This window comes from Onychostoma macrolepis, chromosome 23, assembly GCF_012432095.1.
Source record: "Onychostoma macrolepis isolate SWU-2019 chromosome 23, ASM1243209v1, whole genome shotgun sequence".
In the NCBI taxonomy this organism is placed as follows: domain Eukaryota; kingdom Metazoa; phylum Chordata; class Actinopteri; order Cypriniformes; family Cyprinidae; genus Onychostoma; species Onychostoma macrolepis.
Genome location: NC_081177.1, coordinates 3715500 through 3741108, shown reverse-complemented (window position 1 = coordinate 3741108; position 25609 = coordinate 3715500). Strand labels below are relative to the sequence as shown.

Here is a 25609-nt window from a genome sequence, read left to right as displayed (position 1 = left end):
TAAACAGGAAAACCAATTATGCAAGAAAAAAAAAGCCCTATTACAAAAATATTGCTAGTGTACAACCAGATAAACATGAATCACACTCAAAGCGCTTGATCCCATCATAAGAATTGTCCCAGACAACTCCACCTCAAACACAACACAAAAACTACCTAACAATTGTCATACAAACATCAAATCACACACACATGCACATTTACGATTTGCACAACTGTCTCTGTCCAAAAAACACATTCAGCTAAACAACAAAAGCTGCCTTTAGAAAACAGAACAAGGCAAAACCCAGGCAAATCTACACATAGAAGGCCAATTTGCATTCAGTTATACATTTTATAAGATGAAGAGCTTATCAAACAGTGTCTTTAAACTTCAGAGCCCTTTATAATCAAACCTACCTTATCAAAATCCATTTAAATATCCCACTACATTGACATTATAATCCTTTCATGTGACTATACTTCGTCCTGTAACTAATTGCACAGTGGAATTATGACTATAAAACACTCGAAGGCTAGAAGTCAATCACAATTCAAACTCCAGTAGGGAAATATAGAAATACAAGACATTATTTCTATCCCTGGACTCATTAAAGGGAATCATAGAAAGGGCTGAAGGAATAAACAAAACAAAACAAAAAAAACATAGTGCTTTTTTTTTTTTTTAAATATCAAGAGTAATATTTAAGATGAGGCTGGAAATTATATGAATATTTACACACATCCGCAGAAAAACAAAAACAAAAAACAAGTCAAGTGAATTTTTAGGAGACTATATAGAATAATTGGGCATTTACTGTACCAGGATCAGATATTAATTATAATAAATACAGAACGTCTCCTGTAACAGCAATAAAAATGCACAAACCTATACACTATGCTTTAAAAGACACAGAACTTTGTGAATGCGAGAGAATCGGTGACATGATGAACATTTGCACGGGACGTGTGACTATAATTGTGATTAGAAATTAATCGATGTTATGACTGTGTGAATAGTTGAAGTTTATTTTCTGTAAATCCTCTTTATCGCTACACGAGCGATGACGGATTGATTATCGTGCAGCATGCATAACCAACCTATGCAACATAACCAGACCCTAAATACATACGGTAACTAATACGTTATCACTCACCTGAAATACGATTCTCCTGAGAAATAGTCCACAAAACCTGTCAGTTTATATTGAAACCTCTATCCAGTACGATTTCGACATCCTAAAACCTTCAACGACAATAGATTTACAATAAATTCGAATAAAAACAAAACAAAAAAAGATTTAAGAAAGTTCACTAAAAATTAATATTTGCTGAAAATATGCTCATCTTCAGGCCATCCAGGATCTAGATGAGTTTGTTTCAGATTTGGAGAAAAGTAGCATTGCATCAGTGTCTCAGCAATGGATGTGAATGGGTGCCGTCAGAATGAGCTGATAAAAACATCACAAGTAATCCAAACCACTCCAGTCCATCAGTTAACATCTTGTGAAGAGAAAAGCTGCGTGTTTCTAGGAAAAAAAACAAAAAAAAACATGCAGCTTTTTTTACAACTTTTTTTTACTTTAATACTGATTTTCCAGAAAAAAAGGTCTGAATTAGGAGGGATCGAACACTGTTTAGAAGCGAAAACAAACCAAAACAGTTAAATTCATCTTAATGATGGATTTGTTTCTTTTGTCTTCTCAGGACGTTAATTGATGGACTGGAGTGGTGTGGATTATTGTGATGTTTTTATCAGCTGTTTGGACTCTCATTCTGACGGCACCCATTCACTGCAGAGCATCCATTGGTGAGCAAGTGATGGAATGCTACATTTCTACAAATCTGATGAAGAAACAAACTCATCTACATCTTGGGTGGCCTGAGGGGGGAGTACATTTCCAGCAAATTTTCATTTTTCGGTAAACGATTTCTTTAAAGGTGACTTATTTCTATTAATAAATTAAATGGCGCTGCTCAGAGCCCTCTGAGCAAATCTGGATTCAAAAGCAAAGTGGAATCAGTTTCCTGTTCACACTGGAAAACGAATACTCGGATCCGTCTGTCAGAACTCCAGAGGGCCGAGGTCGCTGAAGTCGCAGTCGAACAGCTCGCTGACGCCCTCGTGATCCTCCAGGCCGAAGTGATAGTCCTGGTTGTGTGGCGGAGACAAGCAGATAAAACCGTCCAGCGGGAGGCCGATGGCGTCCGCCGCACCACCTCGCTCCAGAAGGAAGTCAGATGAGCCCAAAGGAGACAAATCGAAATCTGGCATCTCGCAAATCCCCGAAAACGGGTCCGAGTCCAGAAATGACTCTGAAACAGAGAACAAAAATGATTTGATTCATTTGTTCTACTACAGAAATTAATATGATACAAAAAAACTATTTTAGGGGTAACAATAGTCGACAATTCGATGCTTCGATTCGAGGAGCCTGATTCGACTCCCAATCTCACAGTCGAATATTCGCGGGGTGTTATGATCATACCATTTTGGCTACATGGGGGTGCTCAATGTCTGATTTCACATAGAACTACCGGTTTTCTCCAAATAAGTTAATATACAGCCTATTATGATAATGCTGTAAATAAGAATCTGAAAAGAAAAAAAAGCTTTAAATAAATCCAACCACCCCTATAGATTTAAGTTTCACTTTCCATAATCCGTGACCGACAGAGGAGCATCTTGGCGGCAAGGATTTAAAACTTTAACAAGACTCAAACTGACACAGAATGAAAGACTGGATATTTTTGATCAGGTAGGATACAAGTGATTTCAAAACATTTCAGCCGGTTTATATATATCGTGTATATATTATTTATCTCGTATAAGATGCATTTGGTTGAGTCGCTGCAGTAAAGCGCTTTATTGAACAGTGATTATCTCTTCAGTGCGCAGCGCGAACAGGACAAACTACTATGCAGAATAGTCATAACTATGACTGGGACTGTCATATAAACATAACATTATAATGAGAACACTATTATAATAAAACACTGTGAATTTTTAGAGTTTAGTTTATTATTAATTTTTAGTGTTTCTGCACGTTGTTGCGTCAAGAACGCGTCCACAAGTATAAATAATGAAGCGTATTTTATATGAGATAAATGAGTTAAATCCCATTGATTAAAAACCTTCTATCAAATGATTAATTCTACTGGTCATTCAGCGGGCGCAGCTCAAAACAGAAATGCAGAACATTAATAACCGTCATATACATAACGTTATAATGAGAGCACTATTGTAAAAAATTGTGAATTCTTAGGGTTTCGCTGATGTTTAATGTTAACCATCTTTTAATCAAAACATAAAACATTATTCACTCCGTTTGTATCTGTGAGGCGTCCATTACACATTTTCCCTGTGTTAACGTCAGTATTTATGACTGTCGAATGTCTGACTTGACTCTTGGTAATGTATTTTGCCCCGCCCCCAAACATATGATTCGACTATCAGTCGACTGTCAGCAAGATTCGAAAATTCCGATTCGACTATGAAAATCCTTAGTCGGGGACACCCCTAGATAATTTAATAGAAAAAGTTACACGTAAACAATCAGAGCAAGAATTACTAATAGCACATTTTTATACTTTAAAGGGGTCATGAACTGAGAAACCAAAATTCCCTTGAGCTTTTGACAAATAAGAGGTAACTGTACTACAAAAACATCCTGTAAGCTTCAGAACTCAAAACGTTGTTGTTAGTCTGAAAAGATTTTATATTGAAGGCAGTCTGCCAAAACAACAGCTTATGGAATGTTCCATTCTATGATGTAATAGTGTGGATAAGCACCGCCTCCACAGAAGTAGATCAACGCCTGCTTCTGCATCGCTGCCTGTTTAGCCCCGCCCACCGATTCACACATCTAGTGTTTAGAGAAAAGCGAACACGCAGGTCTATGCAGAAACCAAACGATAAAGATGCTCTGTGCAGTGCCAAGTTGTGGAAAAAACAGTCTCTGCATTGCCTTCCTTCTGATCCCAGCGTTAGGAAAGAGTGAATGAACTTCATTTTTAATGAAGATCCAGACAGCGTCAGTAAGAACTCAGTCCTTTTTTCACTTCGTTTGACCGTGGATTCATTTGCAAACAAATCACAATTCGACGCGGGATTTTCAAAAAGATTGAAACTAAAAGGCCAGGACACACCAAGCCAACTTCAAAGAATTACCGGCGACAAAAGCCGATGGTGTTGCCGCCTCGTGTCAGCGGCGTCTGGACCAAAATCTGCACTCAAACACACCGCTCAGACTACAGCTGACTGAAATCTAACATGTGCATTCTTGCTGCACATGCAGACCCGGGAAAACATTCATTCTTCACCACTAGGTGCTGCTTTTGAAGCGCAAAAAATAGCTGTTTCCCCGGTAACACTGTACACACAGCAGCACTGCGCTCGCAAACGCTGCTTTATGAAACGAAAATGAAATCGACCAATCACTGCAGACTAGCGTCACGCGAAGGAGGGGTTTGGAAAAAATTAATAGTTGAGCAAATCGTTTGGGAGTCGTTGAGCAAGTAAGGTAAAAATAAATGCATATTATAAGACAATGAAAGTGTTTTTTGCCCTTGCATGCATGTCAACCTGTTGTTGGGGACTCTCAAAACCAAAATATGAACCTTTCATAACCCATAATAGAGGCACTTTAATTATCGAGCACTGACTCTTTCACTAAACTGAACATCCCACATTTATTTCTAATATTTAAAAAAATCTTATACATTTAATTTAAAATTTATCACATTTATATATAATTTTAAAATACCTCTTTTTATTTTACAATTAAGATTTGTATTTAAAATGTACATTTAAATTCCATGTTAAAATTTCTATATAAGATTTACGTTTAGATTTAAAATTCTCGCGCACAATAATTAACATGATAATTAATAGATCGCTGACTTTTCCATTTGTTGACATGACATGGTTAGATTCAGATGGCATATTAGAGATAATAGTGTGTTATTTTACTTTATTATGCTATTTACTCAATATGGTATTATTTTACTCAAAAATATGATGCATGGTCATGAAAGCAATCAATATACTGTTTAATATGCCGAGTTATTCCAATACCGGATGTCCTAATGTAGAATGTAAGTCTGAGGGCCTATCCATTGGGCAGTACTGGTGGTTTCCATTAGATTATATAACCTTATGAACTTTGGGTGACTTCCAGAGTAAGAGGGGTAAACAAGTTTGGTGTATGTCCCATGTGGCCACCTTATTGGCAGCAGAATAAAGGTGGCTGATCTGGCCAAATTCCACCATTAAAATGAAGTGGCCAGGGGAGTAAAAGTGGACTGATAAGAAATTGTGGCATAGCCAATTAAAAACCGGAACTACCAATTATGGTAAGAAAAAAAGATATAAAATGGATGCGTGGACAGACAAAGACTCAGATGAATGAATGAATGAATGAATGAGGCATTTATATAGCACTTTATTGTGTATTGCAATACACCCAAAGCGCTTTACAATCATGTGGGGGGGGGGTCTCTCCTCAACCACCACCAGTGTGCAGCATCCACTTGGATGGTGCGACGGCAGCCACAGGACAACGGCGCCAGTGCGCTCACCACACACCAGCTACAGGTGGAGAGGAGAGAGAGTCATAGAGCCAATCAAGTGGATGGGGATTATTAGCAGGCCATGATTGACAAGGGCCAGTGGAGGGAATATGGCCAGGACACCAGTGTTATACCCCTACTCTTTACGATGAGTGTCATGGGATTTTTTTAATGACCACAGGGAGTCAGGACCTCGGTTTAACGTCTCATCCCAAAGATGCGGCAGCGGTCATCTCGGCTTTGTTGCTGTGGTCAATAAAGTCTTTTGACATCAGGAACTCTGCTTCTTGAGCTTTATTGACAAATTTGAGAAGACCATCGTTTGTTTCCACAACAATAATCACCATGTTTAGAATGAAACCATCATATTTACAAACATGATATTAATCATATCATATGATAAAATATCAGTTGTTACAACTGCAAATATATATTCAATTATTATTGGATCTCCTTCAATGCTTTCAGAATCTTTACTTATTAAAATGATTTTATTTCTTTATTTTAAAATATATTTTTTATATTAACATTTTAATGACAGTATATTTATTGAACAAAAATTATTTTGTTTTTCAAAATAAGCAGAAAATAGTACAAACTTTGCTAAAGTGATTGTGTTGAACAAGCATTAACTTAGAAATGATTTAAAAAAAAAAAACATTATTTTAGCTGAAGTATTAATACCGTGGGCCTTTTACCCCATGCTGGTGCCCCCTCATACATTTATAAGATTTTTAAACAAAATAAACAACTTGAATGATTTATTTTCACGCAAAATATGTTGCTCCATTAATGTTCAATACAACGTATATATTTTTTCTGCAATTATACATTTTAGGTGCAGTGAATAGCACATTTTTTCTTAAGGTGGGCCTTTAGCCCCGTTGTACCATAATATATATATATATATATATATATATATATGGAAATTGCAATAATTGCAAGTGACAACTTCTCACTTTGAGCACACGAATGCGTGTCATTTATTTAGCAGGAAAAAACCAATGGCGCTGAACCGCGTCCACGTCATCACGCAATTTAAAGGGACCGCGATCCCTGTAGTCATGAATAAACACACTAAGAACAAAGTGCTGCGTTTATAATCAACAGTGTGTAGACCTACGCTTAACAACAAAGGTGAATTATGTATGTCACATTCACTACACACGTCCCCCCAGAATTCACCATATCAGAAGAGAGAAAAAAATCAAAATAAATAAAAAGTCAACGGGGAGGTGGGCGTATCAGTCGGCCACAACGGCTGCGCTGTACCGGAGGTCGAGGAGACCCCACTGCAGGCGGAGTCCCGTCATTACACGTGTGTGGGGCATGGAGTGTGGATGGCTTGGGAGTGAGGGGGGCAAGGGGTGGGCGCAGAGCAGGAGGTCGTCCGCGTCGCGGGGGTTGAGCCAGGTCAATAGGCCTAGCCACGTCCAAGTGAGCCGGTTTAAGGCGGTCAATGGAGAGTCGCTCCGGTTTGCCGCCCCTGTCCACCACAAAATGTTTGTCCCCTGTCTCCAGAACCCGAAATGGGCCCTCGTAGGGCGGGTGTAGCGGCCCCCTGTGGGCGTCGTGGCGAATGAAAACATAGTCAGCCGCCTGAAGACCAGCGGGATGTGCGACTGAGGGAGGCCATGACGGGAAGTAGGGACAGGTGCGAAAAGCCTCGCATTGTCCAGTAGAGCAGAACGCTGGAGAGTAGCAGACCAGGGAACCGTAATGCTAGGGACAAAATCCCCCGGAACCCGCAGCGGCTGTCCATAAACAAGCTCCGCGGATGAGGACTGAAGATCCTCCTTTGGTGCAGTCCTGATGCCCAGCATCACCCATGGGAGCTTGTCGACCCAGTTACCGTCTTTGAGGCTGGCACGCAGGGCAGCCTTCATTGACCTATGAAAACGTTCACAGAGTCCGTTAGCCTGCGGGTGATATGCGGTTGTGCGGTGGAGTTTCACTCCGAGGCTCTGAGCGACGGCATTCCATAGCTCAGACGTAAACTGCGCGCCTCGGTCAGAGGATATGTCCGAAGGGGTGCCAAAACGGGCAACCCAGGTGCCAATAAATGCCCGTGTCATTTCGACAGATGCCACTGACGTGGTCTGATGCTACATGGTCAAAACGCCTCTCAGGAACAGGGAACAACTCTAATGGGGCTTTAGTGTGGCGGTGTACTTTGGCCCGTTGGCACTCAACACACGTGTTAGCCCAGTCCCTGACGTCCTTCTTGAGGCCGTGCCAAACAAACTTCGCTGCAACCAGTCTCTGTGACGGTTTCGAACCTGGGTGGGAGAGACCATGGATGGCATCAAAAATTTGTCGTCTCCATCCTGAAGGAACAACCGGCCGAGGACTACCTGTGGAGATGTCACACAGGAGCGTGGTGCCGGTGTCGCCAAAAACCACGTTCTCGATCTGCAGCCCTGGAGTCGAGGTCTTCAGGAGTTGAACATCCGGGTCTGTGGTCTGAGTCACCGCCATGCGGTTGTAATCCAAACCCAGATGGACTGCCCCTGCCACAGCCCGTGATAGGCAGTCCGCCACGCCGGTTGTTCTTACCGCAACGTGCTGCAAGTCCGTGGTGAACTCTGAAATGTAGGACAGATGCCGCTGTTGGCGGGCGGACCACGGCTCAGCCACTTTGGCCATGGCAAAAGTCAGCGGCTTGTGGTCCACAAAAGCAGTGAAGTGTCGGCCTTCCAGCAGGGAACGAAAGTGTCTGATGGCAAGGTAGAGACCCAGCAGCTCCCGGTCGAAAGTGCTGTACTTCCGCTCACAGGGGCGCAGCTGACGGCTAAAGAAAGCCAGCGGCTGCCAGGCCCCGCCTACCCACTGCTCGTAGACAGCACCGACAGCGTAGTCCGAGGCGTCCGAGGTGATGCCGATGGGGGCTGTAGGAGAAGGATGCGCCAGCATGGTGGCGTTCGCTAGGGCTGCCTTAGTGGCAGCAAAAGCCTCGACTCTGCTCTCAGTCCAGTCCACAGCGTGCTTGGGTTTACCTTTCAAAGCCTCGTGCAAGGGCAGCATGAGCTGAGCGGCTCGAGGGATGAAGCGGTGGTAAAAATTCACCATGCCGAGGAATTCCTGCAGGGATTTGACAGTGAGCGGGCGTGGGAACTGTGTGACTGCCTCCACCTTTGATGGGAGAGGGACTGCCCCATCCTTAGTGACTCTGTGTCCTAAGAAGTCAATAGTGGAGAGACCGAACTGGCACTTGGCGGGGTTGACAATTAAGCCATGTTGGCTAAGCCGCTCAAAAAGTGTTCGAAGGTGCACCAGGTGCTGAGACTTGGACATGCTCGCTACAAGGATGTCATCCAAGTACACAAAAAGGAAAGGCAGCTCCCGCAAAACAGAGTCCATGAGGCGTTGAAAAGATTGGGCGGCGTTTTCAGGCCGAACGGCATCGCAGAAACTCAAATAGACCAAGCAGGCGTAATCACTGCCGTTTTGGGAATGTCCAGTGGGTGTACCGGCACCTGATGATATCCCCGGACGAGGTCCACCTTGGAAAAAATCACCTTGCCAGCCAGGTGTGCTGAAAAGTCCTGTATGTTTGGGACAGGGTATCTGTCAGGTGCCGTTGCCTCATTAAGCCGCCGGTAGTCACCACACGGGCGCCAGCCGCCGCCAGGTTTGGGGACGATGTGGAGGGTGATGCCCACGGGCTGTCGGATCGGCGTACAATGCCCAGGCGTTCCATGTTGGCAAACTCAGCCTTTGCCACGGCAAGCTTGGTTGGGTCGAGGCGCCGAGCTCGGCGAACAGGAGGACCAGTAGTGGCGAGATGGTGCTCCACACCATGCTTCACGGCAGATCCCGAGAAAGTAGGCTGAGTGAGGGCTGGGAACATGGCAAGTAGATGGTGGAAATCATCGGACGTTGAGAGCATGCTAGACAGTCGTATGGGATCGGCCTCGCTGGCGTGCACATATAAGAACAAAACGTGGCGGCGTCAATCAGGCGGCGGTTCTTTACATCCACCAACAGTCCATGTGCACATAAAAAATCAGCGCCGAGGAGGGGCGGCGACCTTTGCTGTAACAAAGTCCCAGCCGAACTGCTGTCCTCCGAAACACAATTCGACATACCTTGTTCTATATGTACGGATGGGGCTACCATTGGCAGCTTCCATAGGGGCCGTGGCTGTCGGTCACCATGTCCAAAGCGGGATGCAGGCAGGACACTCCTTTGTGCCCCGTGTCGCACAGAAAACGGCGTCCGGAGATGCTGTCGCGGATGAAAAGCAGCCTGCCTCTGCGGCCGGCGCTCATGGCCACTGCTGGCGCGGCCCTGACATTTCCCGAACCGCGAAACTGCATGGTGAATGGCATTTGGTAGCTTTGGTTCCAAACTTTGCATGGTAGAAACACAAGCCTGAAGGCTGTTGGGGCCAGAAGGCTGCTGCCGACGAAGTGGTTGCGCGACCAGTGTGGAGTCGTCAGCGTCGCCATAGCGATGTGCGCGGGAAAAGCGCAGCCGCACAATGTTCCTGACTCGCCAGGAAAAATTTATCAGCCTCTTCAGCCAGGCTCCAACAGTCAGTGATTGTGGTGTTGGCCAATGCAGCTCTCACTTGAGAAGGCAGCTGACGCAGGAAAAGCTGGATGAAAAGAAAATCTGGTCTGTGCTCGCCCAGAAGATCCAGCATACGGTCCATGAGCTCGGACGGTTTGCTGTCACCCAGTCCTGAAGTGAAAAAAGCCTGCTGGCTCTCTCAGCGTCCGACAGTTCAAACGTTTTTAACAGGTGGGCTTTGAGCGCTGTATACTTCTCAGTTGCTGGAGGATTTGTTAGAAGGCTCACCACTCTGGATGCCGTTGAATTTCCGAGAGCCGACACAACATAGTAGAATTTTGTTGTATCCGCGGTGATCTCACGCAACGCGAACTGCGCTTCAGTCTGGGCGAACCATGCCGATGCTGACGATTCCCAGAATTCGGGGAGTTTGAGGGTGACAGCGTTCGCGGTCATGGTCGTGTCGTGTCTCTGGATACGCCCACCAGACTAATGTCGGGGTCACCAGTGTGGAAATTGCAATAATTCGCAAGTGACAACTTCTCACTTTGAGCACACGAATGCGTGTGTCATTTATTTAGCAGGAAAAAACCAATGGCGCTGAACCGCGTCCACGTCATCACGCAATTTAAAGGGACCGCGATCCCTGTAGTCATGAATAAACACACTAAGAACAAAGTGCTGCGTTTATAATCAACAGTGTGTAGACCTACGCTTAACAACAAAGGTGAATTATGTATGTCACATTCACTACATATATATATACACAGTATTTGTTGTGCTTAAGTGACAAGACGAACAAGACAATGATTTTAGTAAATTAAGATATTACATCTTAAACAATCATACTAACCTGAGTCTGCACCCAGAGGCAAAGGGGAGGAACTGGGGAGAGTAGCTGGCGTTGATGTCACTTCCTGTGAGATTGGATCAGACAGCGGGGGGCTCTGATTGGACGATTTTGCTGGACTACAATCAGTGACTGGACTACAGACCCCAGAACTGTCCTCGGGACACAGAAACACATCGATCGGGCCTTTGGAGCTCTTGAGTGAAATCTGGTAACCCTGAAATACAGACAGAAGGAATTTAAGAAATTTAAAGTGACGAGGACACTTTTCAAGCGTTTCTCTCACCTCAAATATAAATAAAAATAAATGTATACAGGTGCATCTCAATAAATTAGAATGCCGTGGAAGTGTTCATATATTTCAGTAATTCAACTCAAATTGTGAAACTCGTGTATTAAATAAATTCAATGCACACAGACTGAAGTAGTTTAAGTCTTTGGTTCTTTTAATTGTGATGATTTTGGCTCACATTTAACAAAACCCCACCAATTCACTCTCAACAAATTAGAATACTTCTTAAGACCAATAAAAAAAATGTTTTTAGTTAATTGTTGGCCTTCTGGAAAGTATGTTCATTTACTGTATATGTACTCAATACTTGGTAGGGGCTCCTTTTGCTTTAATTACTGCCTCACTTCGGCGTGGCATGGAGGTGATCAGTTTGTGGCACTGCTGAGATGGTATGGAAGCCCAGGTTTCTTTGACAGTGGCCTTCAGCTCATCTGCATTTTTTGGTCTCTTGTTTCTCATTTTCCTCTTGACAATACATCATAGATTCTCTCTGGGGTTCAGGTCTGGTGAGTTTGCTGGCCAGTCAAGCACACCAACACCATGGTCATTTAACCAACTTTTGGTGCTTTTGGCAGTGTGGGCAGGTGCCAAATCCTGCTGGAAAATGAAATGAGCATCTTTAAAATGCTGGTCAGCAGAAGGAAGCATGAAGTGCTCCAAAATTTCTTGGTAAACGGGTGCAGTGACTTTGGTTTTCAAAAAACACAATGGACCAACACCAGCAGATGACATTGCACCCCAAATCATCACAGACTGTGGAAACACTGAAGGCTTCTCCACCCTTCCTCCAGACTCTAGGACCTTGGTTTCCAAATGAAATACAAAACTTGCTCTCATCTGAAAAGAGGACTTTGGACCACTGGGCAACAGTCCAGTTCTTCTTCTCCTTAGCCCAGGTAAGGCGCCTCTGGCGTTGTCTGTGGTTCAGGAGTGGCTTAACAAGAGGAATCGACAACTGTAGCCAAATTCCTTGACACGTCTGTGTGTGGTGGCTCTTGATGCCTTGACCCCAGCCTCAGTCCATTCCTTGTGAAGTTCACCCAAATTCTTGAATTGATTTTGCTTGACAATCCTCATAAGGCTGCGGTTCTCTCGGTTGGTTGTGCATCTCTTTCTTCCACACTTTTTCCTTCCACTCAACTTTCTGTTAACATGCTTGGATACAGCACTCTGTGAACAGCCAGCTTCTTCGGCAATGAATGTTTGTGGCTTACCCTCCTTGTGAAGGGTGTCAATGATTGTCTTCTGGACAACTGTCAGATCAGCAGTCTTCCCCGTGATTGTGTAGCCTAGTGAACCAAACTGAGACACCAGGAAACCTTTGCAGGTGTTTTGAGTTGATTAGCATGTCACCATATTCTAATTTGTTGAGATAGTGAATTGGTGGGTTTTTGTTAAATGTGAGCCAAAATCATCACAATTAAAAGAACCGAAGACTTAAACTACTTCAGTCTGTGTGCATTGAATTTATTTAATACACGAGTTTCACAATTTGAGTTGAATTACTGAAATAAATGAACTTTTCCACGACATTCTAATTTATTGAGATGCACCTGTAGATGTATGTGTGTGTTCTCTCACCTCGCTGGGTTCAGACACCTGCATCTGTGTCTCTGGCGGAGCTCGGATCACCATAATTATCTGGTCCGGCGGGTTCACTGTGTTACGCAGGTCCTGACATCTAACGTATCCCAGCGTGACTTTCCGTTAAAGATCACAACATCCACAAATTAACTCGTTAGTCTACTTGTGCTGCCAGGATCATCATTTTCTGTTTCCAGACCTAAGTTCAGCTTCAAACCGCTCAAATCTACACCCAAACCATGAAGAAAGACTAAAATAAAGAGCTAACAGACATTTTGAGAAGATTACACAATCTTCTATTTACATGTACACAATGAGAAAAATACATCTATATGTATCAAGTATTTAGGGGGGAAATTTTTTTTTATTTTATGTACAGATACATTTAAATCTTTTTAGTCTAAATTTTAGTCTAAAATAAAGATCTAAAGGACATTGAGAAGATCATGCTCTCCTCTATATACACAAAATATAAAGCATTTAGGAAAATATATTAAATATTTAAATATTATTACAGTTAAATCTTAAGTATAATTTTTTATTTTAGTCTAATACATAACAGCTAAAGGACATTACATTAAAATAAGCATTATAATTTAGGTCTAATTTATTGCATGTGTATTTTTTAAATTTTTTTTTTTTTATTTATTATCTTTATTTTTATTTGTTTTTTTAATATATATTCTTATTTATTTTCTTTGTCAGTGCATGTGAAGTCTGAGACAATGTTGTTTGTTTGTTCTTTATTGTACTCTGAAAAAGAGCTAAAGGACATTACATTTTGAGAAGATCCTTCACTTCTCTACCTACATGTAAACAGAGATAAATAAATATTTAGGAAAGCATATTTGTATATTGCTACATTTAAATCTCATTTTAGTCTAAAATAAAGATCTAAAGACATTTTGAGAAGACACACTGAGATGAAGGATATTTCTTGTTGTGCGTGTCCTCTGTGAGCAGCCGTAGCTGTAAGCTGCATTTATTAATGAGCTCGTCGAGTTTCTCCTCAGCCTCCGTCAGTTCAGAAAGCTCCCGCTGCAGTGCCTGAAACCTGGCCACGGACACCCCGTCGATACGGTTCCCCCTGAACACAAGAAACGTGACACACCGCAGATAAACACCTACACACTCCGAGTCATTTATGAACAAAACAGTGATGCATATGATAAACGCACAGCCACTGAATGTTGTTCTTGGACTTCTTGGAGATCAGGTGGATCCCCTCCAGGACGTTGGTGATGTCGTAGATGCGCCGTTTCTGGACGTCCAGCACCTGAGAGGCCCAGTTGAGGTCAACCACGCCGTCCGGAGACTGAGCCAGGAGATCCAGGAAGCGTTTGGTGGTCAGATTCAAAGACGTGTCGTAGCGGGACTTCTCCGTAGCCACTTTAGGCACTGAAACAAGAGTGAAAAATTGGTTTATACTTTAATGCAGGAACGAATTAACGCAACTGAAATGTTCCCAGACCCAGAAACGTATGAGGACATCAGTAAACAGTCCATGTGACATCAGTGGTTCAACTTCAGTTTTGCAAAGCTACGAGAATACGGATAACTCGGGGGAGAAGAATTGTTAAATAAAATGTGTTAATTTTGTTTTCTTTGTGCACAAAAAGTATTCTGGTAGCTTCGCAAAACTAAAGTCGAGTCACTGATGTCACATGGACTTGCTACATTTCTGGACCTGGGAACATTACAGTTAAACTGATGTCTATGGAAGGTAAGACAGCTCTCAGATTTGATCAAAACTATCTTAATTTGTGTTCTGAAGATGAACGAAGGTCTTACGGGTCTGGAACGACATGAGGGTGAGTAATTAATGACAATTTTCATTTTGGGGTGAACTATCCCTTTAACTTGATCAAAAGTGACACTAGAGGCTTTTATAATGTTACAAAAGCTTTCCATTTCAAATAAATGCTGTTCTTTTGAACTTTCTATTTACCAAAGAATCATGAAAATACTGATATCCAACATTGATAATAATCAGAAATGTTTCTTGAGCAGCAAATCAGCATATTAGAATGATTTCAGAAGGATCATGTGACACTGAAGACTGGAGTAATGATGCTGAAAATTCAGTGCTGCATCACAGGAATAAATTACATTTTACAATATATTCACACAGAAAACAGTTATTTTCAATTCCAAAAATAATTCACTATTTTACAGTATTTTTGATCAAATAAAAGCAGCCTAGGTGAGCAGAAGAGACTTCCTTTAAAAAAAAAACCTTACCAACACAAAACTTTTGAACACTTTTTATTCACCATTGATTGATATTTCCAGTTTTTCTTGACTATTTTGAGAAACATTCATACCTCTGGGAGGCGCGGGTGTGGCTGGAGGTGCTGGTCCATGTGAAGCAGGTCGGGACGTGCAGATGTACTGATGATCACTGTCCAAATCCAACTTTCTCTTCACCTGAAATCAAAAAGCAGAAGGAAACCAGAGGTTATGACCTTGTAGAGCTATTAACATCTGGCCTGATTAATACACCCATGTATGCATCATATAACAAAAACATTACTTCAGTAACGTCATAAAACCTTTAATTGCAGTATAATTAAAATAATGCATGCGTCATAAAACAATAATGCTGCTTTAACATCTAATTGCATGCCAGTAATCTAGTGGTAATTGAGTAATCTGAGTTGTGAACTTCAGCATAAGTTACTCAAGTACAATAATGATCACGAACCACTCCTTATGGATTTTGAACCTATGGGATTTGGGTTACAAGCCCAGATCCACTAAGAACCATTAAGCTACATTGTGGAATGGAATTTCAAATGGTGAAAATTCCAAAAAGGAAGGCTAAAAATTGGAATCCTAAAGGTTAGAGGTCACATGCATGGAATAAAATGCATGCATATGTCCAGAGAGGCTGAAGGCGTACCGGCGGGCGTCCCAAAGTGGGTCTCCGGTGGTCTGGCAGGGTTGTGGTGGCAATGGTGGTGGTGGTGGTGTGATGAGGGGTGGCAAACAGCAAGATGTCGCTGGCCACAGTGCTTGCCGTGGCCGTGCCGGGAGTGGAGATGATGACGATTTGATGATCTTCACTGAGATCAATGCTGCCATTGTTCAAGAGAGACTCAAAATCCGCCAGCAGGTCCTCCGAGGTCTGACCCGATATAAAACTCTCAGACATATCGGGCTAAAACAGCAAGGGTCACTTAGTCTCTGGGTTTATTTGCAATCCTTATAGCTTTCAATGCATGGAAACTGGTTGTCTTTCAAAATGCATGCACGAGAGAGAGTATAGTTGGATAAGCCATGCTCTGACACTGAAAAGCATGTTAAAAACAGGCCTTGACTGAACATATGGGTGAGACTCCCAAACCACAACAAGGCCAGAATGTAGGTCAACTTCGGTTTGCAAAACAAAAATCAACTTTATATCAATAAAAGTTATTTATAAGACCATGCATGTTATTTATAAACATGTTTAAGCTATTTTCCACATGCATTGAGTTTAGAGTTGCCGTTGCTTTAAGGAAGTGCTTTTGAAAATGGCTGAAAAGCATAACACATACAGTTCATCATAAATAAACATCATCATATACAAATAGCAATGTACCTTCAACCTTTAAAGTGCATAAATCATGAAATTATTCCATATAATCGTCAAATTGCTGACAATGCTGCGATATTTTGTAACTAACGGAGTTTGTTTTTAAATTGAGCACTGTTAAACGTGTTTGAAGCGAGTTATTATATTGGTAAACAGAACGTAGAGAAAGTAAATATAACGATATAACCCGATCCGGATGCGGAACAAAGCCCAACTCCGGTTTCTGTTCTCATCTGACACTTTAATCCAAAATATCCTTCGCTTTTGTCCTTTTTAATGACTCAATCCAGGAAGTATTGACATAAACTCCAAAATAACATCCAGATTCTTGCTCATTTAGCGCATAAATCCATTGAAACAGAAGAAAGGTGCGGCCTCACTGTCTCCGCGCGCAACGCCGACGGAATCGCTTCTGTTATTGTTGTGTTTTTTTGTTCCAGCTGATCGGAACCTGCTCAAAGGTTTACGCGCCAAATCTTTTTTGCCGCGAAACTGGCACGTGGCGCCGTGCCGCACGCTGATTGGCTGATAAGTTGCGTCCGTCGCCCTACGTGTCAGAGTTCCCAAGCCGCTGGTTGGCTGGAGCGACTGTCACTCAAAGACGCCCTGTTTTCTCTTGCTTTCTTTTTTTCTTTTCTTTTCTTTTTTTAAATAAAGATAAGGCTTGTTTGAATGGAAAACTACATTTCGCCTCACGTCTTTGGATTTATTGAAGTTTTTTAATGCGCAACGGTAACGAATGAAGAGTTTCGTTGTGAAAATAACTTCGATCAGTTTGGAAATGTCATTATTTGTGTATGCATAAAAATAAAGAACCATCTGCTAGCATTCTGTAAGCCTTTGTCTAATCGTCTAGTAATGTTGTGTCTAATAAAATCAAAATTTGTATTATTTTGTTGTAAATTCTCCAACTTAAATGACAATCATCTTTAATTTCATATAAAATACAAAAATCATAGCTGTCTGACATTATGCACAAATTATGTCTCTAAGATAGATTTAACACAGATATTAAATCCTTTTGTTATGACACAACTTAGAAAGTTGCTTTAGGCTAATTAAATTAATATTAATCTATTCTGTATTTTATTTCATTTTATTAAAAGTTTATTAAAGCTTTAATGTTACAGCAAATTCAAAATTGCTTTATGTGTAAAAATAGTGACATAGTCACAGGATAAGCTTTGTTTCAAATCAATGCAAAATATAAAATATATATAAAATTTACAAATTATTGCACGGATTTGAATACATATATAAAACCATATATGAGATGCCGATGTCATGAAAATAACTGGCTACATAAATAAACAATAACATGCAAACTTTCTGTTCAATGTAAATGATTGTAATAAACTCCGCCCACCGCTGGCGTTATGCACAGAGGAGCTACAAGATGGCGCAGGCAATATTTGAGGTTCTGGAAGGTATTAATGCACTTTATTTAAAATCCTCCAGCATATGCACAAGCTGTAATGTATTATTTTATGTTTACAGTGAGAATGCATGCGCGCTCGAGACGAACAGGCCAAAGAAACACATTTTACACAGTTGTTTCGGTTCGTGTAAATATCAGTGTGTCAGAATAGTAAAATAATATTTTTTTTAAAATATATAAATAATATTAGCGCAGGATTGCTGTCAATTTGATTCATTCACTTGAATGTACCTGAGAAGAGATTGATGTAGAGGAGGGAGGAAGAGCGATTGGAATAACAGCCTCGTGCTGCGGATCATGGCGGAGGGAGAGAGACACATCCCTGGAAAAGCCACAAAACAGCATTACATCTCAAACATGGTTTTATTGTGCTATAACGCACTAACAGTCTCATGTTCGGTGTAAATAAAGTAGTGGTTATTTGGTATAAGTCCAGATTTGACTGTTTTTGTGTACAGATGTACTTCCCTGAAGTAGCGCTTGGTAGTATGATCGAAAGAAATGGTCATAAACATAAATATCATGGTGCATGAATATGCAAATCATGTCCATTAGATAGTTGTACATATGTTCTTAAATATGTAAATATATGGGTTTGGAATATTGTTTTGAGTTGAAATAATTAGACCTATAATTCAATAATAATTGTGTGTGTATATATATATATATTTGCCTATACAGTAGTAAACATTTGATGTGGATCAAAACCTTTAATCAAAGTTGTCCTAAAACCCAAGCAATATCCGTTTTTGTCTTAGGACAAATTTGAACTTTTTTGATCCACTTCAAATGTTGACAACTGTATTATATGATTAATAATGATTATTAATACTACTGTGTGTATACGCTCAATTACCAGTATTGTAATGCATTTTGAGCTGGTGTAATTGTCAGATAGTGATTGGTTGGTTTGTTGAATAACTGGTGGATGGATGGATTAATTGATTGATTAAGCCACATTTGTCCCGTTGAAGGCATGGACAATCAGACGGTGCTCAATGTCCAGTCACTGTTGGACGGTCAGGGTGGTGTTTTGGATCCAGGAACACAGAATGTCTCAGGAACGAACATCCAGCCAATGGGTGAGGCTTATTCAGGCGTTTATATGATTAAATATTCCAGTTTAACCTAATACATAATCTGTCTGTTAAAGGTAAAGTGTCCATTTGTATATTTTACCTATATACTATTATAATTTTTATTCATATTTTGAATTAGCTTTATTTATTTTTTTTATTATTATTTATTTTTACTTATTTACGTTATTTTTTTATTAATTTTAGTTTAGTTTAAGTTTGTCATCTGATATTGTCATTTTTATTTGTTTTTTTTAAATATATATTTCTATTTAGCTTTATTTATTTTCTATTTATTTTCATTTCAGTTTTAGTCATTTTACCATTTCAGCTTTATTTTAGTTACCTAAAATGATTATTAATAGTTTTATTTTTTGTTAACAATAACAGCACTGTTTTGTATGTGCATAGCAATTAAAAAAAGAGTAAAAAAAACTAAATTATATTTTCAGTTTTCATTTTAATTTTGGTTTGCATTTTAGTAATTTTGTTATGTGCTTTGTCATTTTTATTAGGTTTTTTAGCTGTAATTTATTTTTATTTTAGTTTTAGTAATTTTAGTACTTCAACTTATTTATTTCTGCAAAGCAACATTTATCATTTTCATTTTATAATTTTTAAAAAGTTTTTCATCTAATGTTTATATTTTATTTCAGCTTTATTTTTAAATTACCTAAAATGATTAGTACTAGTTTTAATTAACAATAACAACACTGCTTTTTATATACATAGTAATGCTTTTTTTAATATATATTTGAAAAAATATATATTATTATATTTTCAGCGTTGATTTTAATTTTTGTTTAAGGTTTAGTAATTTGGTATGTGATTTTGTCATTTTTAATAATTTTGGCTTTTATAGCTATTTCTATTTAGCTGTAATTTATTCTCTTTTATTCAGTTTTTGTTTTATTCATTTTAATACTTCTAATACAATTCTAATACAGGTTTATGTTTAAGTTTTTCATCTAATATTTGTATTTTATTTCAATTACCTAAAATGATTAATAATAGTTGTACTTAACAATAACAATGCTGATTTATATTTACCGAGTAGTGATGCATTTGTAAATGCTTCTTCATTCAGTTATTTGTTTTAACACTTTCATGTCACATTATATCCGCAGACGATGACGATGTCTTTCTGTGTGGGAAATGTAAGAAGCAGTTCAACTCTTTGCCGGCGTTCATGACTCACAAGCGTGAACAGTGTCAGTCCAACACGCCGTCACTGGCCACCGTCTCTCTGGCCTCCAACAACGCCTACACCTCCATCCCGTCCATCAGCGCCGGACCGCTGTCCACTAACAGACAGGTACAGCACACCTGCTGGAAAACACCATGAGACGCCATATTACTAATATTTATATTGTTTTTATGTTTATAATCCTCAAGGTGTCAACATACATCACCGTGCCGCAGTCGCCGCTCACACACACGCTGGTCCAGGGGAACGTGTTGGTCAGCGATGAGGTTCTGATGTCGGCAATATCAGCGTTCAGCTCTCTGGATCAGCCGATGGCAGCCATGCAGGGATCAGCACAGGTAAACACTGAATAATACTTAAACGAATAGTTCAGCCAAAACTGAAAATGTGCTGAAAATGTCCTCACCCTCAGGCCATCCAAGATGTAGATGAGTTTGTTTCTTCATCAGATTTGGAGAAATGTAGCATAGCATCACATGCTCACCAATGGATGTGAATGGGTGCCGTCAGAATGAGAGTCCAAACAGCTGATAAAAACATCACAATAATCCACACCACTCCAGTCCATCAGTTAATGTCTTGTGAACCTTAAAGCTGTGTGTTTGTTAGAAACAAATCCATCATTAAAGCATTTTAACTTCAAACCATTGCTTCGGGCTAAAATACGAGTCCATAATCCATAATAACGCTTCCTCCAGTGAAAAAGTGCATCTCCTGTTGTCTCTTGCATTAAAAATCCACCCACGTATTTGTTTAGAGCTGTTTTGGACTGTTTTGGCTTGTAAACGGTGCTTGATTTGTGCAGATTTCTCTCCTGATTCAGACCAGACCACTTTTTCACTGGAGGAAGCGTTATTAAAGACTCGTATTTTAGCTGAGAGTAACGGTTTAAAGTTAAAATGCTTTAATGATGGATTTGTTTCTTATTAACACACAGCTTTTGTCTTCTCGAGATGTTAGTGGAGTGGTGTGGATTACTTGTGGATTATTGTGATGTTTTTATCAGCTGTTTGGACTCTCATTCTGACGGCACCCATTCACATTCATAGGTGAGCAAGTGATGCAACGCCACATTTCTCCAAATCTGATGAAGAAACAAACTCATCTACATCTTGGATGGCTTGAGGGTGAGGACATTTCCAGCAAATTTTCAGTTTTGGGTGAACTGTTCTTTTAAGGATTAGAAATAAATTGGTCATTTCTAACACAGTTTGTGTTTTTCAGAGTAATCTCAGCATGCACGCGGGAACCTCGTACCTCCAGCACCATCAGCAACCTCCACAGCCCCTCCCTCCAACACAGGCCACGTCCCTGTCCTCACAGGTGCCCTCCAGCCACAGTAATTCAGTGGTGCAGGTGTACAGCACGCTGCCCCCTATGGCCGGAGGAGGGACTGCAGAAGTGCCTACACTGGGGCTTCAATCGTTTCAGTCCATTCAGGTACAGCACTGTTCATTAATTCACACGCTCACATGTAGTGCTCATATTTTACCAGTGTTAAATCTCAAATACACTTAATATTTCACTACATGGTACATATTTGGCAGAGATGGTAAATACTAACATCTAAACACAATGTAATGGACTTTCATGTTACAACAGAAAATTATACTATTATAGTAATTAATATCTTGAATTTGCTTTTATTTTTATATTTTCAGTATTTAGTATTGTTTTAGTAAGCAAAGTTATTTTAGTATTATTTATATACTATAATAGTATTTATTAATATTTTAAATTATTTTTAAATTATTATTTTCAGTTCCCTTTTTTATTTTAGTTTAAGTGTAGTAATTTTGTTGTGTGTGTGTTTCTTAGTAGGCAATGTTATGTTAGTATTATTAATATACTATTGTAATACTTATTTATCATTTGAATTAGCTTTTATATTTATATTTTCAGTTGTCATTTTAATTTTGCTTTAAGTTTTAGTCATTTTATGTGCTTTTGTTATTTTTATCAGTTTTAGTTGTGAATATATTTTTTATTTAGCTTGAATTTGTTTTATTTAAATTTTCAACTTACACTTTTTATTTCAGTTTGTTGCCAACAAAATATTTCTAGTATTTTTAATTTTAAGCTTTTCATGTAATACTTATATTTAATTTTATTTGAGCCCTGTTTTAATTAATAATAACAATTGTAATAGTTTTAGTTAACAATAACGTCACTGTTAGTAGTTGTTGTTTTTATTTCTATTAAGCTTTAATTTATTTTTATTTCTGTTTTAGTTTTGGTAATTTAATGCTTGAACATTTATTGCAACATTTGTAATTTTCGTTTAGGTTTTTAAGGTTTTTCCATCTAATATTTATATTTTATTTTATTCCAGCTTTATTTCAGTTACCAACATTTTTTTTTGTTTTGTTCTGATTAAATAAATATGCATGTATATTCTATAATTACTGATGCAGGTTTGGTTGTTTAATGAACGTTTAATCACCTGACGTGTCCATGTTTGGCAGGTGCCCAGTCAGTGTGTGGAGGGCCAGGTGTTCAGCGCCGCTCCGGTTTACAGCCCAGGAAAACAGACCAACAAAAACAAGACCTGCACCATCAGCACAAACCTCTCCGAGCTGGGCGAATATGATAAGGTTATCATCCCTAAGAGAGCCAGAACCTCCAAGAAAACACAGGATGGTAGTTCACACTGTCTGTACATCATCTGCTTAAATATACAATATATATTTTAATAAACAAGTTCTACTTTTCAGAGTTTGGGGTCAGTAAGATTTTTTTTTAAAGATATTAGTATTTTTACTCAGCAAGGATGCATTAAATTGGTCAAATGTAGCAGCACAACTGTTTTCAACATTGATAATAATCAGAAATGTTTCTTGAGCAGCAAATCAGCATATTAGAATGATTTCTGAAGGATCATGTGACACTGAAGACTGGAGTAATGATGCTGAAAATTCAGCTTTGATCACAGGAATAAATTATATTTTAACATATATTACAATAGAAGACAGTTATTTAAAATTATAAAAATATTTCACTGTTTTTCTGTATTTTTTATCAAATAAATGCAGCCTTGGTGAGCAGAAGGCTTCATTAAAAAATCTTACTGACTCTAAACTTTTAAACAGTATTGAATATAAAGTGACTTACAATTACAAGAATAGCCAGTGAAAGAAATGTAATCTTTATCCAGTTATGTTTTGCTTAGAAGGTAAAAAACTCTTATTTTATTCCAGCAGGGCAAATTAAAGGAAAGGCCCAGAAGCTCAAGTGCAATTACTGTGAAAAAGTGTTTACCAAGAACTTTGACCTCCAGCAGCATATTAGAAGGTAAAAGAGATTATTTATATATGAGATTTGAGGTCAGGGGTTCTTAAAATTTAAACAATAAATATACAGTCACACAGGTGAAAAGCCCTTTCAGTGTATCGTGTGCGGCCGTGCCTTCGCTCAGAAGTCCAACGTGAAGAAACACATGCAGACGCACAAGGTCTGGCCCGCTGGAGTTCACAGCACCGCCTCCAGGATGCCCATCACTGTACGCGTACTTCCTCTTAATAGTGACGAAAACTCACAACAGACGGAGGAAGAAGGACAAGAGCAAGGTGAGACAAGCTTGAGTTAAAGGAACAGTTCACTCAAAAATACAATTTGCTGAACATTTACTCACACTCATTGTTTCTTCATCAGATTTGAGAAATGTAGCATTGCATCACTTGCTCACCAATGGAAGTGAATGGGTGCCGTCAGAATGAGAGTCCAAACAGCTGATAAAAACATCACAATAATCCACACCACTCCAGTCCATCAATTAACATCTTGAGAAGCAAAAAGCTGAAACAAATCCATCATTAAGACATTTTAACTGTTGCTTCAAGCTAAAATATGAGTCCTCTATTGATAATATTGATATAATAGTGAAATAGTGGTCTGGTCTGAATCAGGAGAGAAATCTGCACAGATCAAAAACCGTTTACAAGCTAAAACAGCTCTAAACAAATACGTGGGTGGATTTTGATGTGAGAGACAACAGGAGATGGACTTTTTCACTGGAGGAAGCGTTATTATGGATTATTGACTCATATTTTAGCCTGAAGCAACAATTTAAAGTTAAAACGCTCTGATGACGGATTTGTTTCTCACAAACACACAGCTTTTCTCTTCATAAGTCGTTAACTGATGGACTGGAGTGGATTACTTGTGGATTATTGTGATGTTTTTATCAGCTGTTTGGACTCTCATTCTGACGGCACCCATTCACTGTACATGGTGAAGATTGGTGAGACAGTGATGGGAAGATGAATTTCTCTAAATCTCTTCCCGTGATAAAACAAACTCATCTATGTTTTTGATGGCCTGAAAGTAAGAATATTTTCAGCATATTTTCATTTTTGGGTGAACTATTCCATTAATCCTGGTGATTTTTCATTAGATTATATATATATATACAGTATCTAATATACCAACCTAAAGAGCATTTGTCAAACTTCATCTCCAGCCATTGAGGAGCAGGACGCTGAGGTCCAGGAGACACAGGGTTCAGCGGAGGGGAAACAGAGCAGCGGGACGAACCAGAACAAGCAGATCATCCTCATCGACAGCTCGTATCAGTGCCAGTTCTGCTCGGCCAAATTCAGCACCTACTTCCAGCTGAAGTCTCACATGACACAGCACAAGAACGAACAGGTACCGCACACAGACACAAACATTTACACAGTCAAAATTATGTAACTATATAATTAAATAATTATATAAAGCAAAACAGCATAGGATATATTCTCTGAAAACAATTTATTTTATGTTTATTCAGCAAGGATGCATTACAGTGATCAAAAGTGACAGTAAAGACATTTGTAATGTTACAAAATATTTCTATTTCAAATAAATGCTGCTCTTTTGAACTTTCCATTCGTCAAAAAATGCTGAAAATAAAATAAAAAAAATGTCAGCATGTTAACTTTTGATTTTAATAATGTATTATTAAATGCTGAAATTAACATTAAGATTATTAAATAAGATTATTTCATTTAGAAGTATTTTTCATTGTTAGTTCATGTTAACCTTATTGTTTACTGTTTATATTGTTACCAGTATTTTTCTGAAAAACGAGAATAAAAATATAAAATAGCATCTTTTGTTTCAGATTTACACAACCTCAAACATTAGATAAAAATGAAGTGTAGTTGGCCTCTCTCATCACTAACCCTGTGAAGTTCCTGTCAGGTGTACCGCTGTGTGGTGAAGAGCTGCTCTCAGACGTTTCAGAAGCTGGATCAGTTTCTGGAGCACATCCACACACACCAGGAGCAGCTGACGTACCGCTGTCACCAGTGCAGTAAGGTCTTCCCGTCGCTCTTCGAGCTCGGCCTTCACCAGTACTCACACAGCTTCTGTCCACAGCAGAACCAGCGCAAAGAAACCAGCTACTACAGGTCACACACACACAAACAATGACACACTACTACAGGTCACACACACACAACCAGTGACACACTACTACAGGTCACACACACACACACACACACACACACACACACACACACACACACACACACACACA

At 39.5% G+C, this 25609-nt stretch overlaps 2 protein-coding genes across 4 annotated transcripts in view; one reads left to right on the top strand and one right to left on the bottom strand.

The window, feature by feature from the left end:
* Positions 1 to 1538: 1538 nt before the first annotated feature.
* Positions 1539 to 16849, bottom strand: e2f1 (E2F transcription factor 1). Its single transcript, XM_058764399.1, has 7 exons — positions 15693 to 16849; positions 15115 to 15217; positions 13969 to 14188; positions 13725 to 13877; positions 12788 to 12902; positions 10918 to 11131; positions 1539 to 2294 (listed from the first exon to the last, which is right to left on the bottom strand). The coding sequence occupies exons 1-7, from the start codon at positions 15942 to 15944 to the stop codon at positions 2044 to 2046; spliced, it is 1308 nt and encodes a 435-aa protein (XP_058620382.1). The 5' UTR covers positions 15945 to 16849; the 3' UTR covers positions 1539 to 2043.
* An 864-nt stretch (positions 16850 to 17713) lies between these two features.
* znf341 (zinc finger protein 341) overlaps positions 17714 to 25609 on the top strand; it is a 15870-nt gene continuing 7974 nt past the window's right edge. The window contains exons 1-10 of one of the 3 annotated variants that reach the window (XM_058764579.1): positions 17714 to 17794; positions 18780 to 18887; positions 20009 to 20196; positions 20277 to 20426; positions 21313 to 21528; positions 22554 to 22740; positions 23289 to 23379; positions 23449 to 23654; positions 24548 to 24735; positions 25273 to 25481. In XM_058764579.1, coding sequence (XP_058620562.1) covers positions 17764 to 17794; positions 18780 to 18887; positions 20009 to 20196; positions 20277 to 20426; positions 21313 to 21528; positions 22554 to 22740; positions 23289 to 23379; positions 23449 to 23654; positions 24548 to 24735; positions 25273 to 25481 — 1574 coding nt within the window. In that variant the 5' untranslated portion in view covers positions 17714 to 17763. Of the gene's footprint in view, positions 17795 to 18779; positions 18888 to 20008; positions 20197 to 20276; positions 20427 to 21312; positions 21529 to 22553; positions 22741 to 23285; positions 23380 to 23448; positions 23655 to 24547; positions 24736 to 25272; positions 25482 to 25609 lie in introns of all 3 variants that reach the window. The other 2 variants (XM_058764581.1, XM_058764580.1) reach the window with 2 other exon arrangements.